The following is a 24,297-nucleotide window of genomic DNA, read 5'->3' on the forward strand; positions in this document are numbered from 1 at the left end:
CGGGACTCCGGGGGCCCGCGAGCCGCCTCCCCTCAGCCAATCAGCGGCGGCGGCGGGCGCGGGCGGGCGGCGCGTGCGGCCGGGCTGTGAATGGGGCGCGGCGGCGGCGGCGGAGGGCGAGCGCCGGCGCGCGGGCGGGCGCACTTTCTCCTCAGCGCCGGGCGGGGGCGGCGGCGGCGGCGTCTCCTCAGCGCCCGCCGGACCCTTCAGGAGACGCGGCGCGGCCCGGGCGCTCCGGCCGCGGGGCCGGCCTGACGGGCATTTCCTCCGCAGACAACTTCTCCTCCGCCCGCGCCGCTCCGGTCCCCGCACCTGGCCGCCCCGCGGGCGCCCGGCTGGGAGGCCACCGCCCGCCCGCCCGCCGGCGGGGCCCGAGGCGGGGGGCGGCGGCTCCTCGGCATGGCCCGGGGCGACCGGCTGGCGGCTGGCGGCGGCGGCGGCGCGGCGGGCCCGGGGCGGCCGCGGGGGTCCCTGCCCGGCCCCGAGCGGCGGCGGCGGCCCCTCGGCGCCCGCGCGGCGGACGCGGGCCGGCGCGGCGGGCGGCCGCCGACAAAGTTGAGCGCGGGCCGGCGGCGTGGATGGTGGGCGCTGCTGGCGCTGCAGCTGCACTGGCTCCGGGCGCTGGCGCAAGGTAGGCGCGGGCGGCCCCCGGCGTGCCCCTTCCCTGCCGGGGGTCGCGGGCGGCGGGCGCGGGGCGGCGGGGCGAGGGCTGCGGGCGCTGCGCCCCCTGGTTCCCGCGCGCGGCGACGCTCCGGAGGCGCCCCGCTCGCGGTCCGTGCCGTGGGCGCCGCCGCGCGCCCCGCTCCCGCGGACTTGGGGGTCGGCGCTCCGCACAGGGGCGCCCTGGTCGCGGCGGGCGTGCTGGCGGCGGAGCCCGGTGTCCCGCACCTGCAGCCGCGCCCCGGCCCCAGGTGGGCGCCGGGCGGCGGAGGGAGCAAAACTTTGGGCGTCCGCAGCCTGTCCGCTCGGCTTTGTTTCCCTGCACCCCCGTTGGCTTGTGTTTGACGGCGCTGGGGCTCGGGGTGGCTGCAGCCCCGCTGGGGACTCCGGGGGACCGCGGGAACGGGAGGATGGACCGAGCTGTCCGCCCTAAATCTGGATCCCTTAAAAAAAACCCCAAAAACCTAGCATGCACCCCAGGCCAGTTAGCGTCCTTTTTCACTGAAGTTTGCTTGTCTGGAAAGAAGGTAAAAGCTTAAACGACAGGGATGCAGGGAGAACTGTCTTCATCCGTCCTTTTGGGGAGGTCTTGTGGGGTGAGGGGAGCTGCGATGCTGGTGGCGGTTTAGGGGAATCCGCTTTGGGGGCCTTAGCTGCGCGGTGGAATACTACTATCCCGGTAAGGAGCCGCGGTGAGGGGGCGCTAAGCTGAAAGTAGCCGTGATCGGTGTCCGGGGAGGATGGTTCACGTGCAACAGCATATGATTTAAGTGCAGTAAGGTTTTAAAGGTCTGACCTCGAGGCATCCGGTAGTTGAACAGCTAACTCGTAATTCCTGATGCTGACTTGCTGTTGTTACCTGATTGTGGTCCTCCCCGCCCGCTCCCCGAGGCTTTCCTAAATGCCTGCTTTCCTCTTTTTGCTCCATGAGAACGAATTGCCGTGTTTCTGCTTCATTTCACTCCTCCCTTACTCGGAAAAATTTTCGTTTCACTTATTTGTGCTTCTTTTTTGGCTTAATGACTGACTTTGGTAGGAAAGCATTTATTAAGTCGTTTTGCAAAATGGGATCTGTAGATTGCCAGAGAAGCCAGGTTCAAAGGAAGAAATCCGAATCACTTAGGGATGACCTTTAAAATAGCAATGGTGTTTATTATGAAGTTTCCCCCCCTTTTTTTTTTTAAACAGTGACTTGCACTTTGCAGCAAGCTGTGTACATTTATACATTTGAAGATTTGGGCACAGGTTCAGGTGGTGGGGAAAAAAATCTGGCTTTGTTTTGAAGTAAATTACACGGATTTCCAGTTTTTATCAGTTGCACTTTGAAGGCTGTGTAACCCGTCGCATTTTTACATGATGTTGATGAAACTGCTTTAATTTTTTGAAAAAGTGTTCTAAGGCAGCAGTCAAACTTTGTTAGGAATGTTTTATTCCTTGTCACCAGTAAAAACATTTGTACCTGTTTTACATTTATATGGCTTATAACGTGTACGGATCTTTTCGTGTAAAATTTCAAATAGGTTGTCACTAATTTTGAATTCATTGACAGGTTTCTGTTCTCTGTGAAATGTGTAATATATCCATCATTTTTTTACATCCTATTGAAAATTCGTATTACAGGGGAGATGTCACCATTTGACAAAAGCTCATGTGTCTTGAAAATGAAAATTTTGGTGCTGCTATGGAGATTTCTGATGGAATGATGAATTTGGCTATATGTATGGGAATGTATTCTCTAGAATCTTATCAGATAAAATGTAGCGTTCTAAGTGGAACACTTACCACTAAGTTGAAACAGGTCATAAGTACTGTATTACTATGTAGCTAGGTGAAGCAATTCCTAATTTCTGTTTTCTGATGGTGTTTCACGTGGTTAGGCTTAGTCATGCTAGCTTGGGAGAAAGTATAATATTGACCAGTAGAAGTTACATATAGTTACACAGTCTAAGAGCAGAGTACACAATTGATGTTATGTGAAACACCAGGTTCAGATCTTCCAAAGGTAACTTTAGTTGTCCTGGGTTTCTTCTTTCTACGTGGTAATGAGAATTTCTGAGTTATATATTCTGCTCACTGGTGTGTACCTGTGATGCCTAAAGAGCCAGGTTTTTAATTCTGAAAGGCAGGTAGCAATGCATGCGTCTTTATGTTGTCTACCAAGGAGCCAGACCTGAGTGTTTTAGAAGGATGCCTTCTGTGGGTGAAGGATGGCAGGGTCATAAGTATCATATGTGTGAAGTGTGTGGTGCCCTAGCTTTACTGCTGGATCTTTGACAGGCCGATTGATTCTGGTCATGCTCACTACAGCCTCTCGTTAAGTTTGTATTCATCAGGCCGAGACGGGTACGAATCCTTTTCTAAGTTACTGCTCTGGGGTTGTTCCTGGTCCTCAGTTTCTCCTTGGGAGTCATTTCCAGTCACTTAGAACAATGGTTCTCACACTTTGTTGATCAGCAACACCTGGGGCATTTGCTGACCCTGCAGAGGGCCAGCTCCTTTTGTTCAGTGAACCACAGGTTGCTTTCCAGGTGATTCAGGTACATAGCAGAGTTTGAGAATCACTAACTTAGAGTGCCTTATGTTTTTCCTCATTGTCCCCACCTGCTGATTTCCCGGAACCACGTCTCTCAAACTTGGTTGCTGATTGGAGTCACTGGGGAGCTTTGAACAATACTAAGGTCTGAATCTCATTCCCGGAATTTGTTTTAATTGACTTGAGGTTTGACCTGGGCCAAGGGAGATTTTAAAACTCCCCAGCTTTTTAGTCACTCATTCTGTTTATTTCTACGGGCACTGTTGAGCTCCTGCTTTGTGCTAGTCTTGGGTAGGCATCAGCATACCTAGTGACATTTTAAAATAGTCATCTGGGGCCCGCCTCTGACCTGGACGGTCTCTGGAGTGTGAATTTGTGCATTTAAAAAAGGTGATTCTTGTATCTTGGTGTTATGGTTTTATCCTTGTGTTGGCCTATCCCGTAACCTCACCCATTTTTGTCATCCTTAGCCTGAATCCCTGTAGTCTGGACTCATACCTAGACCTCTATCTGGACTATTTTTATCAGGCCAATTCCCAGCCTTGGGTAAGGTCTGCTAATTAGGCTTCTCTGCCAGTGGTTTGCTGGAGAAATCACAAAACAGTGTTAATTGGGTTCACTACAAATTGAGCTTCTGTTTGGGCCCTTATGGCTTCCCATTACCCCAGAAGTGCTTGGTTTCCGCCTTTCCTCTTTACGCTGGACCCCCTTCCCCTCACAACTTGGAGTTTCAGCTGGAACTTGAGTTCCAGACTGCCTGCTCCACTAAAGTCTTCATAGACAGTGCTACTCTTAATAAGTGCTCAGACAGTTACTGATTAATCGTATTAGACCATGGCATATTTAGCAAATGGCAACTGGCCGCTAGGTTGGTAACTGTCTTGCAAATCCAATAATAAGCACTTATCACCCTCTATGCAATCTGACATCTAGCCACCTGTAGCTAACCTTTGTTGAGCCCCTTTGTGTGCCAAGCACTGGGTGCTTTACAGGTAGGCTCATGTACTCTTCACAACAGCCCCGGGAGGTGGGTGGCATTTTGTACTCATTTTACCTATGAGGAGACGTAGGCAGTGAGATGTGAACTAATTTGCCTAAGGCCCCAGGACTTGTAGTGATAGAGCCAGAATGGGAGCAGGCTGCCTGATCCATGGTCTACGTTCATAACCAGTGGCTGGAGGGTCTCCCCTGTGGCCTGTAGCTTTGTGTGGGGAGGGAGAGCAATCTGATCAACACCAAAGGGAAGATGGCGGTGGGTGTTTCTAAATACTGTATTGAGTGACACGACCTCAAGTTTCGAGTTACCTTATTTACTGTTTTGATTGTAAAACAATAGGAATTACATTAAACAATTTGAAAAATAGAGAAAAGGAAGGCACATAACCCCCCTACGTATACTAACCCTCTCCCATGATAAAGTGACTGTTGCCATTTTGGTGTTTTTCTTTCCAAAGAAATTTTTTTTTTTCGTAATGTAACTGTCCAATTCCAACTGAGAATGGGTCGTGGCAGTCAGTTGGAGTCTGCAGATTTGAATACCCGAGAATTGACCCCTAGGAGTGTACCAACCATTTCTTTGAGGAACACTTAGAAAATTCTTTTATCTCCACTCGAGTACATGCATTTAAGTCCTTTGAATGAAAATAAAGAGGTGGGGTTTGTAAGGGGCGGAGCTTTTGTTAGTTTGCTTTAGCATACATTTTATCTAACTACAGTTAAGTTTAGCTACATACTGGGACTGTACCTAGCCAGGAAGTTTCCTGTGCCCTCAGATATTAGAGTAAAACAAGGGACACTCTGACAAGAGAGTAATTAAGTAGAATCAAATAAGATGGTGTAGTTAAGTTCTACCTACCAGTTGCCTTTATTATTTCCATCCTAAGAGTCCTCACATTGTTTTTGTTGTGACTTGGGGCCTTTCTCGAGGTGTCCCTGAGATCAGAGACTGGTAATATTGGCTGACTAAATCTGGAAAATGGAACACACACAGAGAGTGAAAACACAGAAACGGGATTTTGACAAGGTCATGGCTTAAATTTCTGTAAGAAAAGCAGTAGTTGTAAGAGTAGACTCTTTAAGACCAAATCCATGAAAATTGAGTAAAGCTGAGGGTGGGGAATGAAAATCAGGTTGAAAGGTATAGTATAAAGAGGAGTTATAGTAGGATTATCTTTTTAAAAATGTGGATGTAAGTTTATTATCTGGTTTAGTAAGCGGTGATACATTTCTACCTAATGTAGCTGAGTGTTCTAATTTGTATAGTCTCTTTTATTCAAATTAATTTGACTTCAACATTTCTGTAGGCCATTTTCTTAAACAAATTTCCCCCTAAATTTGCAAATCTCTTCTAATAAGAAAGATTATAAACATTTGTACCTATGATCCTGAGGGAGAATGTATTTTGTCAACTGGGACTGTGAATATGGCACCTCCTGTCATCCTTTTGTATTAGCACATAGAAGTTAGTCTTAAGTTTTTTTCAATGAAACTCTGAAATGTAAAAGTTGGTCATAGTTCGACAGATACCTCCCTGCCAGTTATTGATCCTATACCTGAGACCTATTCTGGAGAAATATATTATTAGTCTTACAGCTTCATTATATTAACGCTATTTTTATTATAGCTGAATACAAAAATTAAAAACAATGTTATGGAAGCATTGCCTTAGGAAACCCTTGTTATTTATACATTTGCTATTCTAGTATTTAGGTGGTCTGATGGGCAGCTCTAAAGCCAGCATCTCATTGCCTTAGCCCAAGCCTGGTCCCTCTGCCCTCAGGGTCTTCTGTGGATATTGTGGGAATGAGAATATTTTTATGAAGCTTTCCTAGAAACATGGGTGTGGTGAATGGAAAAGGCTTGGACTAAGTGTCAGTAGACCTGATTTTATTTCATTCTGTGACTAACTTGCAATATGAGCAAGTCTGTTAGCCTCTCTGAGTCCATTTTCTCACCTGTGAAAGTTGGGAGTTAGACTAGATCTTCAGAATCGTTCTGCTCTGATTCTCTGGTCATCTGTATGTTGTCATATTCTTTCTGCCCTTCGCCAGACTCTATAAGTGTGTCTCCTGTCTGGGGATTCTATAACTCCATATGTCTTAGCTCTTAGAACCTAATTCTGTTCATTTTACTTTTGCCAAGGTATTTACGATGTTGAAGACAACTAAGATGCAATATGATATTTCTCCTTAGGTGCTGCCGTCTATCACATCATGTATTTACTCTAACCTGAAAATGATTCATGCTCAAAATTTTAGGTTCTGTAAAATGAATTAATGCCATAATTTATTAGTGTAATCCTGAAGTTTGGAGAAATAAATTTCCTTAAAATGTGAGAATCTTATTTATTTAAATAGCTATAAGAAGAAAGGGAAAGGCTAATTAAAATCTACTGGAGGTAATTAATGCAATGAGAAGTTTAAAAAGATATGAAATAGTGGTGGATGTGAGAATGTTTTTATTTACTGGACAGTGACCATCAGTAATTAGATGTAAGTAGATGTTAGGTTGGTTGATCGTCTTCATTAGGGACTTTTGGTAAATCACAAGGCCCTCAAAATTAACACAAGAATTATTTTTCACTTTAACAGGCTTATCTGGTACTCTGTTGATATACAAACAATGTGTAGTGAAGATAGCAGCTATCAATGAAATAATCCAATTTTTTTTCACAACTGATATATCAAATCTATTAAGTTACTGATCTTTGGAGATTAGCTTGTTGGGCTAAGGTAATAGTTTCTGTAGTGTTTTCGGCTTTGCTGTGTTTTTCCCCCTTAAACCTGACAAGGCCAGCCTTTGGGGATGTGGGCCTCGGAGAATAGGCTAGACTCCAGGGCTCGTATTATTACATAGACAAAATTAGCCTTTGGTGCAATGTTTTGTTGCCTTTTCTCACTTTGAGAGCTCTCCTCTCTGGTCTAGACATGACTCCTTATCGTGAGAGATTTAGAAGGTCTTAAATATGTAAGCTTGACTTTACAAAGGTGAATGATCTTTCCAAGGAAAAAAATATAGGAAGGTAACCAAAGACTGACTGTGGCAACTCAAAGAGGAGTATGGGAGTGCCAGTAGTTGCCTTTATTAAGAATAATTGGTGATGGGAATTTTAGCAACCCAAGCAGCTAGTTAGGACAAATTCAGATAAGGAGTAAGGAGAGATGTCATAGCTTATATCACATAAATATAACCTGTCATCCTTGGGTGAGGATGATCATCTCCAGAGGTGGTAGTGTCTGTGGGTTCTTTGGTGTGATCCTTAATTTATTTTGTGTTTGTGGTTTTCTAATGAAAGAGGGCCTGTTTTCAAAGTGAAGGTCACTTCTGTCTTGCCTTCTCCCTAGGTGTTACATGTGATGCAAAAATAATAGGAGATTTTGATTTTGTGGACCAAGATCTTCTATACAATGAGTATCAGTGTCGATTTAATACATGAACCACCAGATGGCAACAGAAAAAGTCTTTATATATGATATAATCTGTGGTTTCCACAGCTAGTTTTTTTTCCCTTTCATGGTACACTACTTTTCAGTATACTTATGTAATATATTCTTTAATATTAACATTAAAGAATATTAATATTCTTTAATATATTCAGAACACTTATGTAATAAAATTCTCTGCTGTGAGTGGGTTTATAGTAGCTGACAAAGCAAATCACAACCAGAAAATAGAATAGTGATAGTGTTGCTAGAAAAAGAAGTTTTATATGAAAGTGTGTATAAGCTGTTCCCAGAGGGAGTAGGTTTCCAAGGATGCAACTTCATGATTTACATTATTGTATAGTCATGCTTTTACTTCTGATTTTTTATTCAGCATTTGGCTCTACAGTAAGCTGTGATGATTTGCAGAACATAAAAGGTAACACCTTTAAAAGGAGGAGATACATGAGTTTACCAATATCGAAGAGAGATACATATATATATATATATATATGTGTGTGTATATGTATATATATATATTTTTTTTTTTCTGGCAAAGGTATTTTTACTTTGTGTAGAATTTGTTTCATTTTTGCCTTGTAGGCATGTCCCCCTTTTCTAAGTGTTCTCTTGGCTCTTCTAAGGTTTTTTTTTTTTTTCACCTCAGCTAAGACTCTTGGTTGCAAGCTAGAAACTCAAGCTGAACTGCTTAAGAAAAAAAGGATTTTATTGGAGGCATCCTGGGGTATCACAGTGTAACAAGAAGAATGCCTTGAAACTTGCAAATTTAGGATTCACTTCCACCTCAGGAATAATTAGAGCCAAGTGTTCAAAACGTCTCAGGTACTGTCATCTCTCAGTTTGCTTCTTTTCCTGTGTTGGTGTCATTCTTGACTCATTGAAAATTGGCTTTCTCTTTGTGACTGAAACCCAGCTATCACCAGTCTTTGCATTCCTCTTGTTTAAGACCCTGAAATAAAGATCGACTTAAAGCTTTGGTCCTGAGTCTAAAATCTGTGAAATGATCAGATTTGTATTTTAAAAGCATAGTCTTGAGGAAAAAACACCATGGTTTCAAAATTGAGAATGGGTTGTGCAAAACCAGAATGAATGACTATAGACAAGTTAGGCTGTATCAGCAGTTGAGGTGAGAGAAAGTAGTAGCGTGGGCTAGAGTGAGAGTGTCGGCGATGGAGAGGGCTGGATGGAGTAGAGAGAGATGTAGGATGCAAAATAATGGACAGGCTTTGGTAATAGGTTGGATGTAGAGGATGAGTGAGAATATGTGAAGGGTGCTGTCCAGGTTTTTGGCTTGCATGCCTCGTTGATTAGGGCATTAGGGTTGGACTACCTCAGTTTGGGCAGTACGATCATGATTTTGGTTTTGATGTATTAATGTGAGGTATCTTTGAGGTATCCAAACAGAAGGTGTTGGGATATATGAGTTTTGCAATCAGAGATGAAGTCTGGGATTTTGGTGTAAATATTTGTGGAGACAGTATGGTGTATTGTTTAAGGGCACGGGCTTGGCATGAAACAAAACTGACTCACCAACTTGGTAGCTGTGCTTCTTTGGGTTGGCTACTTAATCTTTAAGCATTATTTCTCATCCCTGAAGTAGGTATAATAATTGCATCTACTTCATATAGCTATTGTGAGGATTAATTGATATGATTACAGTTAAGATGTTTAGCACCTTATCAAGTAAATAGCATACATCCAGAAAGTGTTAGGTGGTGGTATTGTTTTTAGACTTGTGTGGACAGGAATCATCTTTTCTTTTCCCAAAGTAATAGGCATTAGTGAGCCACTGTAGGACAGAGTGGGGAGTATGAACAGTTGACATGACTAGAGTATAGTAATTTGGCTGTGACTTACCAGGTAAATTGAAGGAGAAAGAGATTGGAGTGAATTAGAGAATGGTTGTGATAATATAGGAATAAGTATTTGAACTGGGGTGATATTGGGGTGGAAAAAATTGAAATGGTCAGTATTACTGCAAAGAGGTGAATAAGATGATGACCATGAAAAGGCCACAGGATTTGTTGATTAGGTGGGAAATGCTGATCTTTTTGAGTATAATTTCACTAACATTGTAGGAGTATAAAGCAGATTGAAGTTGATTACTGAATGAATGGGTGGTAAGAAAATGGAGTCCCCAGGTGTGTTCTCATACTGTTGAAATTCTCAAGAAGAGAACTATGAAGGCATTTGAAGTGTGTAGTGACAAAATGATCTTAAAATGCCTTGGGAATATTTATTTTTTTCCAATTTGAAAACTGTTCTTGAGGCTGAAAAAAAATGTGGGCTCTTGTCATCTGGCAAAATCTAAGTAATCATCACAATTCTCTGAAGTGATCATTTCACAGTTCCACATTTTGTAACTAACGGGGGCTTCTAGCAACATTGCACACAGAAACTGTGGACAAAATTTAACAAGGGCAAACAAAAGCTTCCCTGAGCCTGATAGACCAGGAAGTTCCAGATGCCAGAAGTGAAAAGCGAACTCAAAGCCAGGGCATAATTGGGAGCTCAAGGGCTGTGGTGATTTCAGATCTGGATGTAGGCCTCAAAGGCTTGGTCTTGACGGTCTCGTAAGGAATGGGAGACATGGCCATAGATCTGCTTTAAGAAGGAACGTGGAGTTGAGGTTCTCCTGTAAAACCTTGAAGGATGTCCCGCCTGTGAAAAGACTAGAAGAACCTTCCCCACTAGTCTGAGGAAGTGCAAAGAGATGTGCCATCTTTCTGGGGTTGTGCATAATTAGGAATAAAAAATAAAGAGAGAAACCTCTAAACCCCAAGGCTGGACTTCACATTGGGGGTGGGTTATAATTTAACATTTCTTACAGTGCAACTAACCTTTAAGCTGAAAAGTTAGCACAAAATCTGGTCCAGAACTATAGAAACCAGTGGAGCTCTCAGAAGTAAGTGTGGAACTGTCCTGCAGAGCAAATGAAAAAGCTAGGACTCTCATAGAAGAAACAACTCATGTTAAAGATGAACTTGCAATAAAAAATTGCCACACAAGGAAATGAAGCTCTATGAAGGAGAGTTAGTAGATGTTGTAAACAGGAGAACTGGTACTCCAGGAGGTGCTCCTGGGACATAGGACAGAGATTACGTGGTTATGGTTATTAGAAATAAAGGGGTAAGACTATAATGAAAGAGCATCACAGATTAGAAAAAGAACACACAGATTTGGAAAAGAACCAAACAGAACTTCTAGAAATAAAATTATGGCCATTAAAGGTAACCTGAATGGATGGGTTAAACAGATGAGTAGATATAATTGAAGAGAAAACTGTTGATCTTTAAGGAAATCTGAGGAAATTGCTTGGAATTAGGTATTGTGATTCAAAGAGATGGAAAATATGAGTGGTGTTAAAACTCATGAACTTTAGTATGAGAAATTCCAATATTTACCTTCTGTGAGCTTCCAGAAAGAGAAATAGAAGGCGAGAGGCACTAACCAAAGATAAAATGGCTGAGCATTTTCCGTAATAAATGCAAGGCCTGAGTTCTTAGGTCCAAGCAGCACAGTGAACCTCAAGCAGGGTAAATAAAAATAAATTCATACCTAGACACGTTGTAGGTGAAACACTAGAAAGAAGACAAAAGCAACTTGAGGAAAGCCTCTGTCTAGACTGGCAGGCACAATTTGTTCATAGCAGATGACTGAATGACATCTTCAAAGTGCTGAGGGTGGGGAAACAACCACCACCCTGGAACTCTGTTTCCCCGTGAAGTAATATTAAAGAGTAAGAGGGAAATAAAGGCTTTGTAGATAAAGATGAAGTTGATCACTAATAGACATTTGCTGAAGGAGCTACTAAAAGATGTACTTAAGGAGAAAGCAATTGAAACCAGAGAAGGAGTGAAATGCGAATAGCAGGGTTCTAAGTGATAGGAAGCAATGTGTCATTCAAATTTTCTCTCCCTGTATGTCTGTCTTGTGGTTTGAGAAAAGTGAGCTTTAGCAGTTTCCATCAATGTTGTAGAGTAGACAAATTAGTTTAAGAGTGAGGGCAGCAGAGTTCATTCATTTATTCAGCGCTTACTGAGGGCTTTCGGTGAGCAAGGCACTGAGTAAGGCAATAAAGGTACAATAGTAAATAAACACAGTTCCTTCCCTCATGGAGCTTATTGAGGCAGAGACACAGCAACAAATATAATGTGGTATAATTGGTCCTGAAGGGCGCTTTAAGCCAGACAGAGGGTTCAGAACCTGGAGATCAGCTCACACAGGATCGTAGCAGGGCTACAAGTAGGCAGGCCATGTTAGAGTCTGGGAATTCAGATTAGCACTTGGGAGCACAAAGATGAAGGATTCGGATAGAAAACTGAGCAAGAGGAGTGAGGAGTTTACTGTCTAGATAACAGGATTCTTGCCAGGTAGGAGGACCAAACATCAAAACCTTTGTCTTTAGCCAACACATTCCAAATGACCTCCTTTAGGACTTGGATCTTAGCTATCAGAGCTAGATTACATGCACAAGGATAAACTACTTTTAACAACATGTGAAGGAAAACATGCATGTGGAGGAACATGGTTAAGATAGGAAGCGGCTCAGTGGATGAGAATTAATGGTGGATGAGAATGTAGACATTTGCAGTTTTGTGGCAACTTGGTATGGTTGGCTGGTTGTTTTTAACTGACAACTCCTAGACTTTGAAAATTACTTAAATCTAGTATCATGGAGTATTATAGTTAGGCTGATGACCTTTGTCTTTCTAACTTTGCTGTTCTCTGTGGAATCAAAGGTATGAAACCTAAGTTGTGTATGCCTCTATGTAGACAGACGTTTGTAGCAATTTAAAATTTATAATTTAGCATTTTATTAGCTACAAATACATCTTAAGAGGTTTTTCTTTAAACTACAGTTTCTTCAAAAGTTGCTCTTTCTTGGATAAACTGAATTGCATCATAGCTGCTATTGGCAATAAAAACATTTTAAAAAAACAAACAGCCAAACCTCATTTGCCCTGTGACTTCTCCCTAATCAGCTAATGAGGAAACACTGAGTGTTAACCTGCTCTGACTCCCATTCCCCCATTTTAGGAAACAAGTTGGCTTAGTTGGAGTCTACTGACCCTATATATGTTGGTCAACAGCAGGTGACCCTGACCAAAATGATGAGAATCTGAATTTTTCTGGCATCATTTCTTTCTTTCTTTCTTTTTTTTTTTTTTTAAAGATTGGCACCTGAGCTAACAACTGTCACCAAGCTGCTGCTGCTTCCCAAAGCCCCCCAGTACATAGTTGTATATTCTAGTTGTGAATGCCTCTGGTTGTGCTATGTGGGATGCCCCCTCAAGCCATGCTGAGGGGTGGTACTACGTCTGCGCCCAGGATCCGAACTGGCGAAACCCTGGGCCGCCAAAGCAGAGTGCGCAAACTAAACCACTCGGCCACGGGACCAGCCCCCGCTAGCATCATTTAAAGTGCCTGATGTAGCACAGGAGAGAACTACTGTGTTGGTATTAAAAAGGATGTAAAAGTTGATCTAACTGATATGGAATGATGTTCAAAATATATTAGGTAAAAAATGAGGTTATAGCATGCTTTGGATAGGATAATAGCTTGTTTTTATTGGGTGCTTCTCATACATTGGGCTCTGTGCTAAGGCCTTTCTGTGCAGTATCTGATACCATCGTGACAGCCCTGTTTCATAGATGAGGAAATTGAGGCACAGAGAGGTTAAGGTTGCCCACTTAAGTGGAGAACTGGGCTTTGAATGCAGTGCTGGCTGGCTCCAGAGTGCCTGTTCTCAGTCCTTGCTCTGTGCTGCCCTCTGTATTAGACGTGAGCATGTGTGGTGGGAGTTTCTCTGACATAGGGTCGTTCTACATATAGATAAATAGGAAAGAGTCTGGAAGGCAACACACCAACATATTGTTAGCAGCTGTCTCTTGGTGAGTAGAAATATGGATGCTTTATTTTCTTTTACTTTTCTCTATTTTCAGATTTTCTATAATGGGATTATATTACTTTTGAAATAAGAAATAATATAAACTCGTATAGAAAAGTATAATAGATTAAAAAAGTAATGGGGATGTAGTATTAAGTCAGAAATGGATAAGAAATTATTCAGTTTTATAATATATGCAGCAAGTATGATTGAAGGAATAGACCAGGCTTCTTAAAGTGTTTATCTCTGTGTTATGGGAAATTTTTCCTTTTTTCTGAATGTTCTAAGTTTAAAACAATAAGCATTTATAACTTTTTAAAAATTATGAAAGCAATTATTAACCATAATGTGGTATTAGTGGATTTTAGGAGGAATATGGTATTGAAGTAGTTTAGTGGTTCAGGCTGAGATTGTGTTAATGGGGACCTGAGATTTTGGTGTTTTTTCTGTTTGGGAGAACTTAAATTATTGTTTTGGGCCTTATTTTGTTCATCTATTTGAAAAAGGCATGCAGAATCTTAAAGGCTCGTTGTAAGAACAAAAACTCCTTGGAAAGATGGATTGATAAACACATTCGTACCATCGATTTCTGGTTAGTGCTGTTTAATCTTTGTTTTATGATTCTGGTGTCAAATTCTCCCAATACTCACTCTGAAATCAATTCAATAAATTCAAGTTTTTTATGGTATTATGTACAAAAAATTTGAAGCATGTGGTTGTAAATGAAAGTTAGGAGTGATTTTAAATTTAAATACGCATTACATAAATTAAGTGAATTTATCAATAAATTTATATTAACTATAATATAAATGTAAATTAGAGTGTTATATATGAATGCTTTAGTGTAGTAGGCAATAATTGGATGACACCTGGCTTACTGAAATGTACCATTTTTCTGAGAATGGCCCTGGTACACAGCAGGGGTCCTCATTGGCCGTTTCTCTTCTGTGTCATCTATTAACTTGTTTTCTTGGAACCCTACAAATCCCTGCGGCCTCAGAGCTGCGCTGGTTCTTGCTTATCCTGAAGTTTGGACATTCAGGTTTTCGTGAAGTCTCTCTGTTTTCCAGTGCAGTCATGCACTGCATCACAACATTTTGGTCAGCGACAGACCACATGTATGATAGTTGTCCCGTAAGATTAGTACCACATAGACTAGCTGTGTAGTGGGCTGTACCATCCAGGTTGTGTAAGTACTGTAGGGGAGGAATAAATTTTCCTCTACCCTTCTAGGTTCTTCTGGCTGGCCTCAGAATTAAATTAACATGAGACAGATCAACAGGAGAAAAAAAGTTTAATAACGTGTATACATGGGAGAAACTCAGAAAAACCAAGTAACTCGCTAAAAAGGCTGAAGCCCTCACCTTAAATACCATCCTCAGTTGAAGGCAAAAGATGTAGGGGTGGGGAGAGTCAGGGACTTCAAAGGGAAGGAAGGCAGTTCACAGGTAGGAGGAAAGGAGCAGATGTTTGGAAAACAAGTGTTTGGCCACACAGAAACGGAAGAACAGAGAAGGGGAGCCCAACAAACAGGCTTTTCTAGGTTCCTCCCTGACTACCACCTGGTGTATGTTATGCTAAGGTGATAGCTCACTCCTTGAGACAGGTTTTCTTTATCTGAATTCTTTTAGGCAGTTAGGGGGAGTAATAAGAAAAACTTTCTGAGTCTTCTAAATTTCTTAAAAGTAGTCAACCTAAAATCCTCATGTTAAAGAAATACATTTTGGAGTGGCAGATTTTGTTCCCCTTCAGTACCTTCTATGATCTCTCGATGATGAAATCGCTTGATGATGCATTTCTCAGAACATACCCCTGTTGTTAAGTGATGCATGATTGTGTATCCCCCTTTTTGCCTATGCTAGCTAGAGTTGTTTTCTTTGAGCAAACGGTATTCAAACCTTTTAAAATGGAGGGACTTAATAAGCGAATCACATGATAAATACAAAATTATAGAAATTTTTAAAGTAATTATTTTAAGGCAAGCAAAGGAACATACATTGATTCTGATTGGGCATATTATTCATTGACTTAGAACAAATGAAATTAGTCTTCGTGTGTTTTGATTTTGTTTTCATGTTTCCACCTTCCAGACTCATTGGGGAGTGAATTCCTTTTCCTAACTTGTTTTAGATGCTTCTGTGCCTTTGTCTTCCTTCCCTGTTTCGGCAGCTTGGCTTGGTTCTGTAGCTGTGTTCCCCTGGGGCCTGCCAGAAGTGGGCTCGCCTCTTCCCATTCCTCTTCTCTTGGTTTACTATTTTTGAGTGGCCTTTTTTCTTCCCTACCTCACTAGGGATTCCTACTTGCAGTCTCTCCTCCCATGTTCACAAGAATTGGTTTCTCTTTTCCATATGTGCCTACATCTTTGGTCCATGTTTAGGATGTGAGCAGTGTTAATAGGTACTCTTTACAGGGGAAAACATCTAGAAAGGATGTTTGCTTAAAAAAGGTATGCTTTTGTTCTTCTTAAGCCTCTTTATTTTATTTAGCTTTGGTAAGCGAGGAAGCCTGAGGTATCCCTTCATTACAGGAGTTTAGTTTTTGCACTTACATTGTAATTTATTATGTAGTGCTTATTTCTTATGAAAAATTACTTGAGCAGCTTAAAAAGTCATACCATACCAAAATATATGTAGTGGAAAGTTTCAACTTTTCTGATCCTCAGTCCCTTGGTCCCCTCTGCTTGAGGCCGCCACTGTTCCCAGTTTCTTGAGTATTCTTTCAGTGATATTTTATGCATATGCAACCGTGTATACCTTTTCCTCCAACCCTTTGACTTTATACAAATGGTAGCATACTATTACTTTTGAGACTGGCCTCGGCGCATTTGTCTTGTTTCATCATTTCACATTAGAACATATGGCTGTATCCCATTTTTAAAAACATGCATAGAAAATGTGTTTTTAAGCCATCAGCCTATAATGTATTGGTATTATAACATGATAGTGTTATGAGTCTTAGAGCTGGGTTCAAATCCTGGCTCTGCCATTTATGAGCTGTGTGATCTTGGGCAAGTTACATACCGTGTGTGTGTTTTGGTTGCTTATTTATAAAATGAAAAGTTAATATCTCTTCACAAGGTTTTTGTAAGGATTAAAAGAGATAATGTCTGTAAAGCATTTAGCACAGTGTCTTGTTTAGTAAATCATCATTAGATTTATCTGATCAAATGAACCCCTAATATATTTCTCCTTCCTCAACTGAAATAAAATACATGGAAGGCATTACATGTTTCTTGACCTTTTGACTTACCTTGGTTGTCCTCTTCCAAACCGTTGCTTATGTTCTCTCCCTCTTCCCTCCCAACCCTCTCGCCAACAACCCAGTGTTCACTAAAAAGTGAACTGTCGTAAGTCAGAGGCAGTGGGTCTTCAGAGGGAACGGATACAGGTTATGGTGTGTTTTTTAAAAAATACAACTCTTGCTGTGTATAAACTATGTTCTGCTTCAGTGTACAAGCAGTCTGGTTCTCATGGGGGAGGCACAGGTCTCACTTGACAGGGGTCTGCCAAGCTGTCGTGCTTGGAGGAGTCAGGATTGGTGCACCCAGAAATATTTGTGTAGGGCCTTTTAAGATGGTTGAGTGCCTGTAAGAACATCTAGGGGCTTAGAGCTGATGAGTTTAAGGTATTAATTCATATAAGTGTGATTCCATCTATACCCTCTGGCTGATGTGGTTTGAGCAAGCCGGCTTACATTGTTTAGGTTTCTTTTATCCCTTCTTTAAGGGTGAGTTTTCTGGCTTCTTTGCCTGATAGATTTTTACTATTTGGATGATACATATATGAACTGTTTGGTAATCTTACTGTTCTTGTCCTTTTTGAGTTTCTATCATTGTATGCCATGGTGATAAGGTAGGATCTGTTATCTACTCCCGCAGTATCTAGTGATGGCCTGCATGTCCGTGGTCTGTTGGTTGCCAACTCAAATAGCTGTTCTGCTGTAGGACTGTAATCATTGAAAGAAATACACAGAAATATAGCACTTGAAATACATTTGAAATGTTCTGTTCAGTGATTTCACTTTTGTTGTCACTGTTTTTTTATAGTAAAAATCTGATTTCCTCTTCCATTTGCCTAAATCTAACCCATTTTTAAACAATCCTTTCTTTCATGTACTTTTCTGAAAATTTGAACATTTAAAGAGATTGGCGGCTCGGCTATGTATTAAGGCTTTCTGAGAAAGAGAGAAAATGGATTTCACTTTGCCTAATAGAATTGCCCGGAAGTGGTGGAGGGTATGGTGTAGCAGAATCATGATTCTTCTGCCCTTTTGAAACAGTTATTCCAGATTCATTTCCCCTTCTCCCATCCTAGTCTGCTGTGTGGGTTTAAGAAGCTCCAGATATTCTGCTTCAAACGGATTCCCCTCTCTTTCTCCCCCAACCCCATACCTGCGTATACACACTGAAAGAGTTAGACATTTTAGAGACCTGATTCTGATTCCCAGACGTCTCTGCTCTCCTTTGCATTTATAGCTTTCTTCTATTTTTTCCCTATCCCTTGTTCTTATTTTACACATAATACCTTGAACTCTATGGAGAAAGCTACAAGTAAAATAAAAGTATGTATTTTTATTATACAGAATAAGAACTCATGTTCCTGTAAATTGCTGCTTAGCATTCAAAATTGTGTATTTCAGCGTCTGAGTTCCTTCTTAAAAAAACTGACCTTGGTTAAGTATGAAAACCCTAAAGATAGAGGAAGTATCCTGACTAATTTTTGATCTTTACAAATAAGTCATCAGAAATCAAATTAAATCTGTCTTTTGTGCCAGGTTATGGTCTTTGTAGATTTTAGCCAAATATCTTATATATTGTAAGCAATTGGTCTGTTTAAATAATATTAGTTACAACCATTTCAGAATAAGTCGTCCTTGAAGTACGAAATTTGTTCAACTACTCATCTTTGTTGAGAAAGGAAAAAGGGTCTTTTATATAGCTTTCGCTGATTATAGAATAAGATCTGACTTTATATATAGTGTTGAGCTTGACAAAAGTGTAAAACAGTTTTGATAGATCTCAGGAATTAGAGAAATTAGAACATTGGTACTGTCAGGAAAAGTGTGGCTTAAAAACATCAGCTAAGATTAAGCAGTCTTACTTTAAACTTGTACTTGATGAAAATTGAATGTAGCCTCTAGACTCTGACAGAGAGGATCACGAAGCCTTGAAGTTTCTGTATTTTTCTTCTGAAATTTAACTTTTGCTAACATAACGTAGGATTTAGGGATATCTTGGTGTCCTAAAATTGTAAGATATTTCAGAGCATATCAACTGAAGCCTCTTGAAATGAAAACTATTAAGTGTATTTATTCTATGTGAAAATAAAATGTTTTTTGAAACTCAGAAATCTATGAAAGAAATTCAGAAGCAAGATGATACTATGGAAGTTTTTGATAGATTGCTTAGAAGCCTCAAAATAAAAATGAATTAGAAAGTCATCTTTGATTTTCCTGGATCATTTGATTTGAGTTGATTTCTTCAGAGCAGTAGGTTTCTTAGAGTGCAGTGCTAATGATGGATGGGGTCCTGGGTGGTCAGTCTGTGAGCAGTCCTGCTACTCTGGCTCTGGAGGCTCAGCCCAGGAGTGTGAATCTGTGAGTGTGTCAGAACCTGCCATGCTCTTGTAAGAAGAACTTACAGACTTACCTGGTAGATACTGAATCACTATAATGACCAGTTTACATGAATGATAAGCCATGATTTTTCTTCTTAAAAAAAAAAAGTTAAAGGTATTGTAAAGATCTTATGGTAGCTGAAGAAGTTACTTTGCAAAGAAACACGCTTCGTATTTTCTTTTGTCATATTGTGACAAAAATTATTTTTTAAACTTAAGATTTAATAAAATGGAGTTATTTAAGATTACTTGGCAAACATATTTACAGGATTCAAAGGTCAACCTGTATAGAACATATACAGAGAGGTCTTGCTTATATCCTTGGCCCTCAGCCTATTTCCCCCCTCCCGCATCACAGGGAACCATTTTTATTAGCTTTCTTTTTAAAATATTTTTAAAAAATGAGGTGAAATTCACATAACATAAAATGAACCATTTTAAAGTGAACAGCAGTGGCATTTAGTACATTCACAGTGTTGTGCAACCACCACGTCCATCTAGTTCCAAAACATTGTCATCACTCCTGAAGGAAACCCTGTACCCATTAAGCAGTCACTCTCTGTGGATAAATGGAATCACATAATATGAGACCTTTTGTCTAGCTTATTACACTTAATATTTTCAAGGTTCATCCATATTGTCGCATGTATCAGTACTTCGTTTCTTATGGCTAAATAATATTCCTTTGTATGTATGTGCCACAATTTGTTTATCCATTCTTCTGATGAACATTTGTATTGTGTCCACCTTTTGGCTATTGTGAATAATGCAGCTGTGAAGATGCATGTACCTGTATTTTTATACTTGTTTTCATTTCTTTTAGGTATTATATCTAGGAGTGAAATCGTTGGGTCATATGATAATTCTCTGTTTAAATTTTTGAGTAACTGCCAAACTGTTTTCCACAGTGGCTGAACCCTTTTGCATTTCCACCAGCAATGTATGAGAATTCCAGTTTTTCCACATCCTTGCCAACTCTTGTTATTTTTCTTTTGTTATCGTCATCCTAGTAGGTGTGAAGTGTGGTATCTTATCGTGGTTTCAACTTGCATTTCCCTAATGATTAATGATATTGAGCATCTTTTCGTATGATTATTGGGCATTTGTATATCTTCTTTGGAGAAATGTCTCTTCAAGTCCTTTGTCCATCTTTTAATTATGTTGTCTTTTTGTTGTTGAGTTGTAAGAACTCTTTTATATTCTGGATACTAAACCATTATCAGGATATGATTTGTATGTTTTCTCTCATTGTCTTATTAGTTTCTTGCTTATTCTTCCCATGTTCTTTTTTGTAAATACAAACAAATATACACATGTTCTTATTTCCCCTAGTCATATATGAAAGGTAGCATGTTACACAGAGTTTTTTGTAACTTGATTTTTTTCCAACTTGAGAGTATAGTCTGGAAATCTCTCCGTATTAGTACATAGAGATTCTCCCCTCTTTTGCAGAGTACCTCACTGTATGGATATGGTACCATGGTACCATATAGCAAGTGTACCCCGGTTACTGGGATTCTTTCCAGTCTTTTACTATTCCAAGCAGTCTACTTTGAATAATCTTACATGTTTGTAGTTTCACACTTGTGCTGTCACTGTGTGATAGATTTCTAGAAGTGGGATTGTTGCAGCAAAGGCCCGTAGTCTTAATTATGTCTTTGAAAGGAGAAACTCACTTATTCATACCTGTTTTTTCTTTAGTGCTCCCTTTGCATTTTATCCTTTCTTTCATTCCTGTAAGTGTTGCTATATGGCGTCAGAGTTACGGCTCACCTGGAACAGTGGCTGCCCCTCTTAAGGGTACTCCTGAGTGTTTTACAGGAGAGTGCTGTTATACTCCATATAAGTGGATCTTTTACCTTCAACTAAAAACCTACACATTTAAGCGTATATGCACTTTGGATTTTGATCCTTTAACATAGAAAATAGAAGGATTTGCACCAAACTGAGAAAAAGTGTCCCTCCTCCCTGTCACAACCCACTCTCTTACCTACACTTGACTTTTTGATTATTCTTTTCCATTTATATGATGAGAGTACTTGCAAAGATTGACTAAAATGTATGTAAGAGTCCACCCTTTGTTTTTGGTTATCATTTCCCTTTATTCTGTTACCTTCTTCCCTTTGTTCCTTTACCTCCTTGAAGGGTTGACTCAGATGCGTTCTCCTTCACAAAATCTTTCCTAATTCACTCAAGTTAGAATGGTACCCCATCTCCATAGCATTTTTTTTTTTTTTTTTTAAAGATTTTATTTTTTCCTTTTTCTCCCCAAAGCCCCCCGGTACATAGTTGTGTATTCTTCGTTGTGGGTTCCTCTAGTTGTGGCATGTGGGACTCTGCCTCAGCGTGGTCTGACGAGCAGTGCCATGTCCGCGCCCAGGATTCGAACCGACGAAACACTGGGCCGCCTGCAGCGGAGCGCGCGAACTTAACCACTCGGCCACGGGGCAAGCCCCTCCATAGCATTTTTTGCAACTTCATCTAGTACTCACAAGTTTCATCTAGTGTTACGGCTATGAGCACACAAACTCTCCTATTGTACAAGTAGATTCCTTGAGACCAGAGATTGTCTTTCTCAGAGTCTTCAACTTGTGCTCAGACAATTATAGCTGAGTGTGTTGAGTGAATTAATGTGTAAAGTTTTATGTTGATTCCTCCTCTTCTTACCTGTCAGTGTAGATGTTCTCCCAGGGTTTCATTTTTGGCCTTTTCTTCTTTGTAATCGCACCTACTCTTTGTCAGTAATCATTCCTAAACAAATGACTATCTTTATCTCCTCATTCCAGCCCCTGATCTGAGCTTTGGGTCTGATTCATCCTATCGGAACCCCAAATACAGTATCCTCCCAAGCCAAAGTTGTCATTGCATCATGTAGTGCCATGTCTGGCCTCTAGTAAGTATTTGCATTTTTTGAATAAATGCATAAATGATTGAATACATTTTTTCATCTAGCTCCTTTTTCTGATTTCCTTTTCTTAAGTAGTGTTGCTCAGACTCTGCTTCTAAAATTCTCACTGAATTTTCTGCCCATATTCTTGGTCAAATCCATCCCCCACATAGCTTTTGAAACATAAATCTCACCATGGATCTCTGCTTATAATGGCTGTCGCTGCGGCATTCAGGGATCTTCATAATCTGAGCCTTGTTTTCCTCTGCAGTCTAATCTCTTGCTGGTTCCAGTTGGCACTCTCAGAATACTGAATTGCCAGTAGTTCCACTCTGTTGCTCCCTTCTTGCAACAGACTATGTTGTTTTTGCCTCCTTGCTTTTGTTTTGCAGGTCTCTTGAGCCCTGAACGTGGCCTCCTAACCCCCATCTCTCACCCTACCTTTGGCCAGGCAAACTTCGGCTCATTTGTTGAGTCTTAGCCCAGGCATCACTACCTCCTTGTAACCTTTTCTAATTTCTGGGTCCTCCACACCAAGAATCATCTTGGTTCACACAGTACCCTGTGCCATGTCCCTGTTTTTGTACCTTCTTCATTATAGTTTATTATATCACTCTCTTTCACCAGTCTGAGAACTTCAAAAGATAGGATTATTTTATTCATTGTTATATTCCTTGCACCTGGCACAGTGCCTGAAACGTAATAGGAACCCAGTAAATGCTTGTTGAATGAATGAATGCATTGTATAATTCTTTTTCCTTTATCACTGTTTATGCCTGTCCTTATTGAATTTCCAGAGCTCAGTGTAAAAGATAGGAAGAAAATATATGGTTAACATGGGCCCGCATTTGGGTGGGTCATAATATATCTGGAGGTTCTAGAGAAAAATGCATTCAAAACCTCATTCAGTCTGCTGATCATGTTCAGGTCCTTGCGATTATAGGAGGTCCCTCTTTCCTTGTTGGTTGTCAGGTAGCGCCACTCTCTGGTTCTAGAGGCCACTTGCCTACCTTCTCTTGCAGCTCCTCCATCTTCAAACCAGCCATGGCACCTCAGATCCTTCTCATGGTTTGAAAATCTCTGACTACTACTGCTTTTAAGGACTCATGTGCCCCTATCAGGCCCACTGGGATAATTTTCCTTTCTGAAGGTCAAATGTGCCGTTTAGCATAACATCGTCACAGGAGTGGTCATCATAGTCACATGTTCCAGAGATTGGGGCGGGATCCTTTTGAAGTTCTGCCTACTGCAGTGGTCATAGTTTAGTGATGTGTAGACAGATTGAGTAAAGGTTCTGCTTTAACCAGTAAAATGTCTCTTTCCCTGCCTTTTGACGTCAGGGTTTATATGACCTGTTTCCATTTCTTCAAGCCCCTTGGTCTCATATTCCTGCATGTGACAAGGATTCTAATCATGTGATGTATCTCACAATGTAGAAATAAGCCTGAGAGAAATGAGTTTAAATGGCCACTTGGTCCCCATTATGGAATCTAGTATGTTTTTTTCTAGGGAAACATGATTCGTGTTTCTCTCCTTTCTCATGTTACAATTTGAGGTTCATGTTGTTGTTCTTGTTATCTTCTGCTTCTCTTTTATCTTAACATTTGAAATCACTGAATAGATGTTTTGATCGTAAGAAGAATTTTTTTCAAAGTAAACTTTTTATTGAGATACACATACAGAAAGGTAAGCAATTAATAAATATCACTTGATAAATTCTCACAAATGGAACATACACATGAAATTAATACCCAAATCAAAACCTTAGAACATTTACCTGTACCCTAAAGGCCTACCTATCCTGTAGCTCCTTTGACAGTAGTGTTTTGTTTGCTTGTTAATTTGATGAACTTTTAGCCTAATTTTTTCCCTACTGCTTTTATCCTTTTAGTTTAAGAAAGGCATAAAAAGATAATCCTTAAACTGTTTGAAGCATAGAATAAGAGTAGTTAGGATGTAGTTCTAGGAGATTTGTTTGCTGCAGAGCATGGGACCTAGTGATTAAAGGCGATGTGGGGCCTGATTCCTTATCTTCTCAGTAATAGGAAATAAACTCCTGTTGTGTAACTAACCTTTAGTTATAAAAATGGATGTTGTACTCAAAGCAATAGTAGACTCTTACTTTTGCTGTTAAAATAGAAACTGGAGCGGCTGGCCCCTTGGCCGAGTGGTTAAGTTCGCATGCTCTGCTGCAGGCGGCCCAGTGTTTCGTTGGTTCGAATCCTGGGCGCGGACATGGCACTGCTCATCAGGCCACGCTGAGGCAGCGT

General features: G+C 40.8%; 1 protein-coding gene across 3 annotated transcripts in view; it reads left to right on the plus strand.

Moving 5' to 3' along the window:
* The first annotated feature begins 257 nt into the window (after positions 1-257).
* Positions 258-24,297, plus strand: part of SDK1 (sidekick cell adhesion molecule 1) — an 857,904-nt gene continuing 833,864 nt past the window's right edge. For 2 of the 3 annotated variants that reach the window (XM_070231391.1, XM_070231392.1), the window contains exon 1: positions 258-631. In XM_070231391.1, the coding sequence (XP_070087492.1) occupies positions 400-631 (232 nt within the window). In that variant the 5' untranslated portion in view covers positions 258-399. The remainder of the gene's footprint in view (positions 632-24,297) is intronic. The other variant, XM_070231390.1, reaches the window with a different exon arrangement.

The sequence above is a fragment of the Equus caballus genome, chromosome 13 (assembly GCF_041296265.1).
Source record: "Equus caballus isolate H_3958 breed thoroughbred chromosome 13, TB-T2T, whole genome shotgun sequence".
Taxonomy (NCBI): domain Eukaryota; kingdom Metazoa; phylum Chordata; class Mammalia; order Perissodactyla; family Equidae; genus Equus; species Equus caballus.